The 14,386-nt window shown below is 33.5% G+C and overlaps 1 protein-coding gene across 4 annotated transcripts in view; it reads right to left on the bottom strand.

Moving 5' to 3' along the window:
• The window catches only part of DPP10 (dipeptidyl peptidase like 10), a 1,288,081-nt gene that overhangs the window by 142,115 nt on the left and 1,131,580 nt on the right, over positions 1–14,386 (bottom strand). For 3 of the 4 annotated variants that reach the window (XM_067742149.1, XM_067742148.1, XM_067742150.1), the window contains exons 6-7: positions 13,463–13,515; positions 13,281–13,362 (exon numbers count right to left, since the gene is read on the bottom strand). The exons of the other annotated variant lie outside the window; for it this stretch is intronic. In XM_067742149.1, coding sequence (XP_067598250.1) covers positions 13,281–13,362; positions 13,463–13,515 — 135 coding nt within the window. The remainder of the gene's footprint in view (positions 1–13,280; positions 13,363–13,462; positions 13,516–14,386) is intronic. 4 annotated transcript variants of the gene reach the window in all.

Genomic DNA, 14,386 nt, shown 5'->3' with positions numbered 1-14,386 from the left:
ACTGAGAAGCAAATGAACAGTATGATTCTGGGCAGGGGGAGGGGGAATATCACCAGTGCATATACATTCTTGGGTTTATAAATGGAGGATGGAATAAGACAAGGTGAAAAAAATGACGGCTTGACAAACTTTCAAAACAATGCCCCTGAATAAAAGACTTTTCTGGGAATTTAAAAGTAGTAAGAAGGAGAAGGAAGATGAAAAAGAGGAGGAGGAGAATGAGAATTGAGGAAATACACCCAGAATTTACTTCCTCAAAATCATTTAGGCTGCATAGGCTGTAAGTCTGCTGTCCAGAATCCTTCATCACAGGGTTCACGCAAAGAAGACCATCAAGCTTTGCATGGATCCCATCATTGCAGCAATTAAGTCTCCTTGCCCCAGGCTTAGTGATCACTTTCCTCACACAGACTTTATCAGCGAAATCTCTCATGTCATTTATTCCTGTTTGTATCAGACATCTCCAGATTTTAACTACTGTCACTAACAACTTATCTTCCACCATGTCATCATCCCTATAATAACACTCAATACTCCCTGGCCCTTTACCCACTCAACCTTCCATGCCCTTTTACTCTATATTTGAAAACTGGCACTCCAAAACCAACTTATTTCCCTCTACTTTGTTACTTCTCTAAGGGTTCCTTCTCCCTCTTTGCCATATCTGAACCCTGGTCTCCCTTGAGAACATCATTACCCAGGCACCCTCTCTAGTGACCCCTGCTTATTATCTCATACCTCAAGATGCTCATTGCTCCCTTTTTTTTCCTTTAGAACATAATTCTTCCACCTCATTATAAAAAATCCTTTTCATATGAGGCTCATGCCAATCAGCTTTACCATTCTCTGGCTCTCAATGCAGAAAAGTAATATTCTAAAACACTAGTTATAAAAATACTAGTTCTGATAGGCATTATATGAAAAAAAAAGTTTCATGGTCTATGGAAGGGTTCAGTAAATTATGGTGCATGAGCAAAATCTAGCCTGGCCCATGAACTAAGAATGGTTTTTGCAGACCAACATGTGTAATTAATTTGATGAGAGGGAACACTTACATGGAATCCTAATTAGGTGAAAAGTTATCCCACAAAAAAGAATCCCATTCTTCTTATTGGTAGATATGTATTATAAAACATTACACTTAATTGTTATTTTACTTTGAATTACCTCAATAGAATTTTCTGGCAACGTGTTTTTCTGCCTTGTTACATTAAAACTTACATAATACTCTTGATTTTGCCTCTTGTCCTGCAAAACCAAAAATATTTACTATCTGGCCCTTTACAGAAAGTTTGCTGACCCTTGATTTGGGGTAAACAACTAAGAAATATTGAATTAAACAGTATTAGTTTCTTCCTTCCTCCCTTCCCTCCTTCCTTCCTTCCTTCCTTCCCTTCCCTTCCTTCCTCCTTCCTCTCTCTCTCTCTTTTCCTTCCTTTCTCCCTCCCTCCCTCCCTCTCTTTCTTTCAATTCAGGATCCTTCAAAGTTTGCTAATTTCATTTTGAAACACTGAAATCCACGATATTATATAACGTTTCCTAAATACAGTTGACCACAATTTAAAAAAAAAATCAGAACATCTTACAGGCCAAATATTCTAAAACTTTTAAAAATGCAATTTAAAATAAGTCTTATTACCTTAAATAAAAATTAACTGGTAACTGTATCATTATTTGTATCCTTAAAGATCTATTATTTTCACAGCTTTCAAATTGCATTAACACTTCTCCAAGATATGGGTAAACTTTTTGTCAGCAAACTTCAGTAGCAATAATAAAACTCATCTTGAGAAATTAAACATCAAGGATTGACTCGAATTAATTGATTGATTTAGAGCAAAATTTTCATATTTTTCTTAAAAACAGCGTTTACAATCCACCAAATATTTAGTCACCATAACATTCTAGGCCAACCAAGCCAACACTTCTCTGTCCCAGCAGATCCCTTATTTTGTTTTTCTTCACCTTTTAGATTCTCTAATACAACAAGCCAAACATCCAGAGCAAATAAATCAGATCTTCCTTCAAAGTCTTTTCAAATAACTTTTTTCTTCTGTAAAATCTCTTTATTTTTAGGGCTTCCCTGGTGGCGCAGTGGTTGAGAGTCCGCCTGCCGATGCAGGGGACATGGGTTCATGACTCAGTCTGGGAGGATCCCACATGCCACGGAGTGGCTGGGCCCATGGGCCAAAATCATGATTCCAAAGAAACAAACCCACTATTTCCCTCATTAAAAAAAAAAAAAAAATGTATGCCGTCGACTAGCCTTATCTGCATGTTATTGTGCTATAACTATTGTAGTTTTGTCCAAAGTATTTCTTGATTTATCATCTTCTGCTTCTAGATTTTAAATGTCTCAGCCGTTCTTTAATTTCACTCCAACAGAATTCTCTAGTGACTAACATAGCAGATTCTAAGGACAAACTTCTTATTCTTTAAAAACTCAAGTGGCTATTTTTTTTTTATAGAAAATGTTCTCTACATTTTACTAACTAAATTCTTGAAGGTCATCACATTTGGGAGTAATAAATGCTACCAGAACTGAATTCATGCTAACTGAATTGTTTACTACATGTTTTATTAACCATATGATTAAAACTGGATGAGCTACCAAGATAATACACCTTGGTTTTAGAAATAAGACCCAAAGGAAACAAAGTCTCAAAAATTTACAATGACTTAAAAAGAAAGCATACTGATTAATTATATTCATGTTTATTAGTGGATGGCATTGCATATCTGCACATGTAGAAGAATCATACTAATTTTAATGGCTTTTTAATATTTTATTATTTTATGCACCCTAATATATTTTATTAGTCTCATAATGATGACTCAAGTTGTTTCTATTCTTTTATTCTGCTTTTTAAATTGTAAATAACATTCAAGTGAATTTTCTTTTTATGTGTTTGGATCTATGTGCAATATATCCACAGGATAAATTCTATATTTAGAATTGCTAGATATATAGTACTATATTTCTTATTGGATATATTCGTAGCCCAATAAGAATGTGTGTGTATAGTTTATGTTTATTTTTGATTTCTAATTTAATACCTTTGTGATCCAAGAACATATTCTGTTTTATTCCCATTCTTCTATACTTATTGAGGTTTGTTTTATGACCCAGTGTGAGCACTTAAAAATGCCCTGTATTCTGTAATTTTTGGGTATAGTGTTCTGTAAATGTCAATTATGTCATGTTGATTGACTGTGTCGATCAAATCTTTTATATCCTCACTGATTTTCTGTATAGTTGTTCTATCTTTAACCGGAAGACAAGTGTTGAAATTACCAGCTAAAATTTTCAATTTGTCTATTTCTCTGAGTTTCTGAAATCTACTAAAGTATGTATCTGCTTTCAAACTTTTCCTGGCTCTGGAGAATTATCACTTCATGTTTCTCAGAGACTATAGTTTAGGCTGTGGGCGATTCAAAGTATCATAAAATATGGAGTTTCTTTTCACATGTTCAGTTTCTTTGTTGTTCTTAAGAAGGAAAGCAAGGGGAGAGCTCCTCTACCACACCACGTAAAGGATGCCTGGAGTTATTTCTGACATGAGGAATCTTGAAATTAATGCAGAGCACAGTTTCTCTCAGAGAGTTCTCTTCATGCCGTTTACTAAAGAACAGTAAATCACTAGAATACTGAACTTTTCCTAATTGGAATCTTTATACATCAGGGGTTGTGTAGCATGGGTCAAATCTTACAATAAAACACTACTATAATCTTATTTTTAAAGTTTTTATTTAGACCGTTGAAGGACTATGACTTGACAGCACTGTAGGATAACCCTGTATGGTTAAAAGTAAGAATAATAGATATGCAAAAGCTTAGCTGCAATGAAACAGAAAGAGTCTAATATTTAGAAACCTTCACTGATCATCATCTATGTTGTTACTCCATTCAAATGGTTTGCTTAGCAGGAACTGTCCAAAGTATTCAGTACATCGGATTATGTATGATCCAGATTTATAGTTTAAAAATGTGCAATCTTAGAATCTCTCTGGCTCTTACTCCACAATATATTATTTAATTCAATGTTAGGAGCAGCATGAGACAAGAAGTGCTGCAGAAATTGCTATTTATGTTGGAAAACAAACAAATAGGGGAAAAGATATGGCTGTTGCATTTACCTCATTATTACTAAATAACTCAAAATTGCTTAAATATAAGTTAAGGGAAATATAGGGAGTTTTATTACAGTGAGTTTTTATGGTTATTCTTTCTAGTACAAGTCTGCTAACACATTTTATATTTCTAATTTGCTTTATTATCTTTTCACATTTGGAAATAATAGTAAGTTATGGTTTTCTGTTACTAAAAGTATAAATAAAAGAATTAAAGCATGTGATTGCATACAAGTCTACTCTATTTCTTTTCATATTGAGAGCTTCCTTATAGTCAGAGGGACGCCTTTAAATAAAGGTCCAAATCTTGCACCAGTATATAACTCCAAAACTCAACTTGCTGGTTACTTCCTCTAGGAAACCGCTCCATCACCTCAGAGAGGATTCCCCCTGCAAGATGAGGTCCATGTTGTAGGTGTTCCCAAAGGTGAGTATTCTCACCTTTAAGTCTATTTTCTGTGAATTCCTGGAATAGACATTGTGCCTTTTATACCCGTAATAAGTAACAAGTTCATAAGACCTAGTTAGAAGTTCTATGAAATTTTATATTTCATGCTGGATTAAACCAAATGAAGCACTTTAAATCAGGATAAAGACTACCACCTCCCCCCAGAAGAGAGAAGTACATTTCTGACATTCCATCATTAAAACTGGTACTTTATATGACAGTATTGGTTTCCATTTGATTTTTCTCAATGTTGAATAAAACACTACAAACATAGCACAGGAAAAAGACATTCTCAAATAGCATACAGTGAATTGATTTTCTTTTCTTGCTTTTTAATTATTAATATTATTATTATTACTAGATAAAAGCTTGGCAATATTTCTAATCACTCTCTAGATCTAAATCTAGGTCAGGGCTGGTCTCGCATCTGTCAGCATCTAAGTATCTTCCATTTGCATATGCTGGCACAGGTTACAACATCTTCTCTAAGCAGCTTCTCTTTTATTATTTTCCATGGAAAACCCATGCCTGCTAACTCCATAGTTCAATATACAGTTATACATGCTATCAGAATTACAGAATTTGAGCTCCTGCCTTCAGAGAGTTTGTTTACAGTCCAAGGCAATCATCAAAGTCAAGTCAACACATACTTATCAAGTGACTTCTGATAAGGCCTGTGCAAAGCCTTTAAAAGCAATACGAGTATAGCTAACAGTATGCAAGTTGCTCAGTTTTCTCCTTACATTGAAATAAGCAACAATTAATTGGAGGGAAATAATCTGAAATGTGTGCTTATAAAGGATAGTAATTTCATTTTCCATTTCTTTTGGAAATCTGAATTTTGTAGAAAAGTCATAAATATGCTGTTTAAATAATTACAAGACACTAAGATTTATATTGCACAGCAAGGCAAATTAATTTTCTTTTAAATTGTACACTGTAATTGCATATTTTTTCTTTACACATGTACACTTATACTGTTACCATATTTTACTTATATGAGAATGTATTTCCTGTCACATTTGCCTACATGATACACTAATGTAAATATACACCTGAATACAATGCAAATGTATCAGTCAAAATGGTTGAGATAGTTTAAAGGTATTTTTGTTCAATCCAAACATAGTTATCCTATTATGGTTCATCAGTTATCCCCAGTCAAAATATTGATTATAGAAAACATATTAGCTTCTTGATATTGATTTTCCTGATTCCAAACTTGAAGTGAGACCCATTAGACCTTAGGTGTGTCTAATACTAGAATATAATAAGAAGGATTGCTTTTATTATTTCCTGGAACTAAAAATATATAATCATTAGATTTTGTCCTGGGTAAAATGAAAAAGTAACCTTGTTTTTCATTTATCACCACTAATGAAAATAAGTGGAGTTTGAAAAAAAGGTGCAAATTCATTTATAAGAGAAAAGGTCATCATGACAAACACTAGAGGATGTTATGGTATAAATTTTCTGGCACTTTTCCTGCACCAATGTACTACCTAGGAATGAGCACCACACCACACACACCACAGTGAAGAACTGACTTGAAATAGACCTTGACTCTCAATGGCTGCTTTTCTTTATTTACTTCTATGTCACCTCTGGTATGTTGGTATGCTAGGACTCTAAACCCCAGACTTTCGTTCCAAATGTACATGACACCAGCAGCAGGGAGTGAATGTGTGTGCATATGACTATGTGTGTGTGTAGTGTGTGTATGAGTATGCACATGTATATCTTGTATTTGCAAATGCTTATCATGTATTTCTTGAATACATCTTAATGACAATTAAAATGATTACTTTTATACTGGAGAAAAACACAATGGCATATGAAGCAAAATCATATTGATTTTTAGTAGGGGACATGAGATTTCAGCAACATGTTTGAAAAATGCTACCTTAAACATCTGCCTTTAAATGAAGAAGGGTTAAAGTCACCCTGGAAAAGTCAATAACATTGTTCAAAATGTTTACATTAATTAATGAAATTAACTAATTAGTTAAATTTTCATTAAATCTTAATGAAAACTTAAGCAGTTACACCAAAGAAATTGAAACTCTCCTAGAGGCAATGAACCATTGCTAATCACTTAAGATTTTAATACAATTTTAAGGTAAATCTCTAGTAAGTAAAAATGTAGGTGATAGGAAAGTTTGATAAATTGTATTTGGAGAATTACCTAAACATTACGTTCTTCAAAAATATAGATAATGAATGTAGAAAAGTGATTTCTCTAAACACCTAAATTGTGATAAATTAAGTAACACACTGGATATTTTTAAAGCTTTATGCCATCGGAAGAATGGGTATGGTGATTTTATTTTATCCTGAATAGACTGAAAAAGTACTAGCAATATTAAAGAAGGAGTCTACCTTATGTTAAGTGTTCTTATCACACAAAAAATTAAAGAGGGCAATAAACATCTTTTGGAGGTGATGGATGTGTTTATGCCATTGAAGGTGCTGATGGTTTCATGGGTGTATACTTATTTTCATCTCAAGTTTTATAGTCTTTTGTATGTATTCAATGCAAAGTGCAGCCTTTTGTATGTGTCAATCTTTTGTTTTTTGTGTTTCTTTTGCGGTACGCGGGCCTCTCACTGTTGTGGCCTCTCCCGTTGCGGAGCACAGACTCCCGACGCGCAGGCTCAGCGGCCGTGGCTCACGGGCCCAGCCGCTCCGCAGTATGTGGGATCTTCCCAGACCGGGTCATGAACCCGTGTCCCCTGCATTGGCAGGCGGACTCAACCACTGCGCCACCAGGGAAGCCCTCAATCTTTTATTTGTACTCAATAAAGTCGTTTAAATAAATTAAGAGTCTAAAATGAGATTATTTGCAAAAATATGTAAAAACATACATATATGCATAATTTAATTTACTTGAGTAAGTATTTATAAGACAATTTTTATTGTTGGACTGCAAATTTTAGATCTCAGTTTAAAACTTGATGTGTTCATCTCTTAAATATATTGTTATCTATCAAATCAGTTCTAGGTTATACTAATGGCCTCTAAACCTAGCTCTCTGCCTTTGGACTCAGTTACCTACACTCTATTTTAAACTTTCCTGCCAGACCTGTCTTTTCAGGAATGATTTCTTTTCATATTATGCCATCTTCAAAACCTTCTTTGGCATCCCATTATCCATGGAAACAACTGTTAGCCTTTCATTAATTTCTTATTAAATCTACATTTTGCCTTGTGCTAAGATGAATTTTATGAAGAAGGAAGGGGGAGGAAGATGAGGGGAAGACAGAGGCAGGGAGAGACAGAGAGATAAAAGGAGAGAGAGAAAGAGAGAGAGAAGAGAGGGACATTTAGCATATTCTTTCTTCTGTCTGCTCTGGAAAAGACTACAGTTTAGTGGTGGAAGACAGCAATGTAAATAAATAATATAAAATACTGTAAAAATTTGAAATAAAATAGAATATTAGAATCTTGAGAAGTAAGCAATTCACTTACATGTAGAAATGCTGGAAAAATTACCAGAGAAGAGGAGGGAAAGTATTTGACAAAGAGTTCTGACGAAAAGAAAACAACGGGTATAGAAAGGGGAATCACTCGGAGCACAAAGCAGCCCTGTGTCACCCTCTGGAAATTACAGAGTTTGGTCCAGGTAGAAAAACATCTGTGCTTTGTTCTGTGATGAACTGTCAGGAGTCAGATGATGTGACAACTTAGTCACATCTTGTGTGTCACATCAATGACATTGTGTGTCATCTCAGTGACATTTCATAACCTTGTGGGAGTTGCTAAGGATCTGCATTGCTAACCATATCTCTGCAGGTGTGAATTACAACGGCTAGCAATTGAAGAAGGGACGTTAGAAAATAAGCTGCAAAAATTTTTAGGGGAAAGATGATGAAATTCTGAATTAATTATGTTATTACATGAAAGGACAAGTGGGAATCCAATTAATAGCTGTCATTTATTGAGTGCTTACTATGCTGTGATGGCTAATTTTATGTGTAAATCTGGCTGAGTTATGGTGCCTGACTGTTTGGTCAAATACTAGTCTGGCTGTGAAAGCAGTTTGCAGATATGATTAACATTTACAATCAGTTCATTTTAAGTAAGGAAGCATGTGGTTGGTCTTTATCCAATGAGTTGAAGGCCTCAGGACTGCAGCTCAAGACTGTGATATTCAATCTTATCAGAGTTTCCAGCCAGCCAGACTGCGCCCATAATTGTTTGAGGCAGGTTCTCAATCTCTCTCTCTCTCTGAATACACATATACATATATAGCTATATACACTATTAATACTGCTTACTGGAAAATCTTAACTTGTGCACATTACCTATCTCATTTAAACCTCAAGCAAAACTGGGAGTAGTTATGATTTTCTTTCATTTTTAAAATGAGCAAGTTTAAGCTTAAAGCTTTCAACCTTCCATAAGGTACAAAACAAAAAACAGAATCTGAGCTTGAATTGAGTTTTTTCTGATTCTAGAGAGTGTATTTTAACCAGTGAAATGTTTTTTTCCTTCTTATGCTCAGACTTCATCTGACTTTTAGAAGCTTTCAATTCTTACAGTAAAATTATAGATAAGGTGTATTTAACTTTTATATATGAATTTACATGAATTCATATAATTATATGACTTTTCAAATGTTCTACAATGAGTGATTTTAACTTTTATAAGATGAAGTTATTTTGGAAAGAAAAAGGCTACGCCCTCCTAAACCAGAATTCTTTTCAACTGAAATGACTAACATAATTCTTCCTGCTTCAGTATCCACCATTTCTTTTTATAAAACATTTGCTACAGCTGAAGTGGTCTACTCACTGCCTTCTCTAAATAATACATGCTGTATGGTGTCAGGTTTTTTTCCCACAAAGTTGGCCACAACCAAACTGTTTTCCCCTACACCTAGTGTTACTAAAAAATTCTCCATCCTTTGAATTCTAACTCAGACCCTCTTTATCTATAAATTATGCCCAATCTCTTACCTTTCTTCTCTATAGCCAAGGATTTATTTTACAGCAAATAAAATTAGGGAGTGAGAATTAAGGATGAAAAAATCAATTGTTCTTAGTTTATAAACACTACAGGACTCTGATTAATTTAATGCAAAACTAAAGTATTGCAGTGGCTCATCTCTGGTATAATCATATCGCTGACTTTTGCTGATGGCTTCAAATAGTGACAAAGCCTGTCATATTCACATGAAATGGACCGTTAGCCATTTGCAGAGATACACCCTTTAATTATATTGAATTTATGTCTACTTGCACAAAAAATAACCTCAACAAGAATAGAACTTATCCCAAAATTTTCCCAAATGACTGGAAAATGCCATGACAAAGAACTTAGGCTTATTTCTCAAAAAAACTAGTAACACCAAAATTCCTGAAGAAGTTAAAATTCAAGTGACACATTGTTTTTAATCTTTTTAAAACAGTAAAAATTAACACCTCTAAAATACTACATGCTAGATACTTTTCAAAATGCTTTGTATTTATACATTAAATACCAGAATAGCATTATTAGTAAAGCACTGTTATTGTCACCATTTTAAAGATAAGAAAACTAAGGCATGTAGAGATTAAGTAATTGTCTCAAAATCAACAGCTAGTAAGTAATGGATGAGGATTCAATCACCTGCAAAATGACCCCCATGAGAGGATCTATGATTTTTGTAAATTTTTAGTATTCTTATGATTTTCTCAAATATATTAAAGAATAAGGAATCAATAACAAATAGGAATCATTAAAGAAAATGCATACAACTAATACTACTTCCTTTAGGGTATAAAACTTATTTTGGCACAGGTGTAGGTTGCTCTCAGGCTTGGAGAAAAAGAATCATTTAAAACTAATCAAAGTTTTATACATTTTTCCTAAGGACTCTCCAGTGACAGGAACATGAAGTTATTTTGGGTTTCTGTGTTCTAACATTTTGTGTGTTTAGAATTTCCCTCTGGCCTAATGGACCAGCTCTCTTGTTGACAGCAGCAGAGTGAAGCAGTAGGACTACAGCGCCTGCCCACTTCCTGGTGCCCACTCACTACTGTCCATCAATACACTGATCCTTGACTTCTCTGAATCAGACCTGAATCTTCATATCTAGCATACCTTAGGCAGCTTCTGCTGCCACTCTTCAGGAATGTCATAATGGAATGGATCTAGAGACAGCCCTACATAGGTATATTAAACACATTGTTTTAAATGTCTAAAATAGACACAGGATAAATGCAAATATACTGTCTATAATCTATGGTATTTGAACCATTGCAACATTTTTTCATTTTAAATTACTGGCTTGTTTTCTTCATAATAATTTAATCAATTATTCAACCATTTAGTGTGGATAAGGCAGTGAATACACTGTGTTATACAGGATTTCTTTATAAAATGTAACCATAAAGATGTTCAAGAAGCTTCAGGTCTAATGTCTGGCAACTTTGTATATGTTTCTCTCAGTGTTATTGGTAAACCTTTAAGGTTTAAATAATCCCAGTTAAATATAGACTATAATATTTAGAATTATATAGAATGTAATATGAGGGAGGTCAAAAAGCACAGTCAAATGCTTTCATTTTACTACTGATGAAAATGAGGTGCCGAGAGGAAAAATGATTTGGCCAAAGTCACATAACCAACCACTGGCCGAGACTCTATCTCAGGTATATTCACGTCCAGAATATTTCAGGGTCCAGAAGTTTTTTAATGAAAAGATGCATTGTTTAGCTATAGTACATTATTCCACAGCCTTACTGTGATGTGAAATATCTGTTTCGCCAATTAGCTTAAGAAAGTATTTCTTAGATTTATAAAACGGAATAAAACTAATAATATGCACTTTTTTAAGGAAAATATTTATATTTCCTAAATTATCGTAATGAAATGATGGTCATGGGAAATTAAAAAACATACCTCAACCCACTCAGCTGTTACTGAAGCAGCAATTCTGAGTAAATACAAGCAAACAAACAAAACTAGAGGATTCTAACTTCTGTTAAAGGTTAGGGTTAGGGTTGGTTGATCAGAATTATTAAAGGCAAATAAGATGAACATATTGATAAGAATATGAAGAATTTCAATTTACTAAAAGACGTATTTAAAATACATTTAACCCCCCTCATTCTTAAAAGCATAGTTCAAATTATATAATGTAAAACCTACAGAACACTAAAGAAAAAGACCATATATCCACCATCACTACTAAGGAGTTAAAGTCTTATGTACTTTAACTTATTTAACTTTAATTTATGTATTATGTAAAACATAATTATGTATTAAGATAGACCCAATAGGCACATATAAAACACTGTACCTATCGCAGGGAAAACATTTACAAAAGTTTACATTAAGCCATTAGGTCATCATTTTCTAAGTGACTATTACAAAGATCTGTTTTTTGAACTTTACAAATTAGCTTCAAAACCAATTTCATATTTTTGTAAATTTAAAAACAAACATCAAAATAACACACCTGAAATAAGAATATGCAATAAATTTTTTAAAATATTCTAACTAAATACTATTAAAAGTATTACTATCAAATTGTTAGATGAAGATTAAGCACCATTTAAAGAAAATTCTATAGTCTTCCATGTTTTATTGGAACAGAAAAAGAGGACACTAACATTATACTAGAAAGGATCAAATAAATTTAAAATTTGGCTTTTTGAGAAGACAAATGTGAAATTTATAAATATCAACCAAAGTTGATCATGAAAAAAAAATACTTATAAATAATATTAGGAAACAAGAAAAAATACAGCAACACATGCTAAGATTAAAAGAACACTAAGAAGTTATAAAAATATTATGCTAAAAATTTGAAAATTTAGGTGAAATGGACTTTTAGAAATGCATAAATTACCAAAACTTATTCAAAAATAAATCTAAACCTTACTGTTACAATCATAATAGAATACATTTTTAAAAATCTTCCCACAAAAAAGGAAACTACCTCACCATAACTAGGCATATTCATAGGGTAGCTAGTGCAAGAAGAATTTAATAAATTAGAAAGCAGAAAAATTGGAATGGAAGAAGCAATAATGTCATTATTAACAAATAATAGTCTGGAAAAACTAGGTGTTCGTGAGGATATGGAACAAAGGGGATTCTCACATTGTTGCTAGTAAGCATAGAAACACACAAACAATTTAGAAATCAGTTTGGCCATGTGTAGTACTTTTGAGCATGCTCAAGCCATACAAGCAAGCAATACCACTTCCTGAGCAATTTTCCCTTAAAGTCTATATCCAGGCACCCATGAGACACAAGAATATTGTGAAGCTCAAACTGCTTTTATACATCAATCACTCTCTTTTTGAGTTTGTGATAATTCCAAAATATATGAGAAAAAAGTCTTAAGAGAACATTGTCAAGTGTAGACTTCCATTCTAAATTTTTGCCATGAACAGTGCTCTAAGAATAAATAAAACATTATGTAACAGAAATTTTACAGAACTAGGCCTTAGTATTCTTGGATCTCTTCTGGGTTTTATTATTAACTAGCAGTTTAATCACACATTATAAACTTTTTTCTTTTTAATTAGTTGATAACATTATACTGGTACTAATTGATATATTCTTAAATTAAAATACTAGATAAAAGATATTAAGGTAAATTAAAATCATCCAGTATAATAGGACAATTTTTACGAGTGGCTTCTGTAAGCATTTTCCATAGGGCCCTGGCTGACAGTATTCAGTGCATACCAATGCCTGTGCTTACCAGCTGCTGCCCTTGGACGCCCCAGGCCGCGTACTGCAAGATGGAGTCCTCTACTTCTGGAGGATTTAACTCCCAAACTTCCCTTGAAAAAAGGTAAATATTTTTACATGAACAAATTAACACCTACATCAACAATTTAGTTGGACAGTTGCTCATGGAAACCAGAAAATCAAAGAACTTACCTAGTGTGTATATTGTAAATCACATATGAAGCAGTATACGAATAATGAAAAATCTGAAAAAAAAAAGAAGCATTATAGACCCTAGTTTGGAATAAAGGCTCCATCTTAATGGGTATATATGTTTTTGATAAAATCCAGGAAATCTAAAATTGGTTTTAGAGAGAATTCAAAATGTGAAATATTCTAGTCCTGGAGTTTATTACCCTTTCTGAGCCTTACTGTAATAACCTCCTAATCCTTCTTTCTACCATCAATCTCATTCCTTATTCAATCCACACTCTATATTTAGTATGATTCTGAATATTTTGCTAACTTGTTTAAAATATTCAGTGATTCCTCACTGCCTATAAAATAAAGTTCAAACCACTTCAATGATATTCAAGGGTTTTGGTATTTTGGGTCCTACACGTTTTCCCACCCTTAACATCCACTACTTCTTTTCACCTAGTCTATACTTCAATTACCTTAAACAAATTCCTTCTGTATATCCTGAGTAACCTGAGCATCTCTCTCTCTCTCTTTTTTTCTTTTTTTTTAGGACATCCTACCCTCACTCAGGTGAAAATTTCCCCTCCTTCCATTATAGCCTCTGCATAGCCTTCAACAGAAATCCGTCTCACAGTTTACTTTCAACTCTTAGGACAATTCTCACCCTGTAACGTAACTTAGATAAATATTTTAAGCACTTGTTTCTTTTTCCCACTAAAATGTTGTCAGGTCCAGGTGCATATTACCTTTGCATCCTCCACATTACCTTATATGGTGTCATGTTTGCATGCAACATGCAATCAATATTTGTTGAGTAATGATTCTGATGGGGAAAAACTCTTGCAGCTTAAAGTGTTTGTGGAGACAAAATGGGGTAACACCCCAATCACTTCATAGAAATTATATGTTAAATAGTTGGTTGGAAGTACGTATCTT

The sequence above is a fragment of the Pseudorca crassidens genome, chromosome 6 (assembly GCF_039906515.1).
Source record: "Pseudorca crassidens isolate mPseCra1 chromosome 6, mPseCra1.hap1, whole genome shotgun sequence".
Taxonomy (NCBI): domain Eukaryota; kingdom Metazoa; phylum Chordata; class Mammalia; order Artiodactyla; family Delphinidae; genus Pseudorca; species Pseudorca crassidens.
This window is presented reverse-complemented; position numbering and strand designations above follow the sequence as displayed.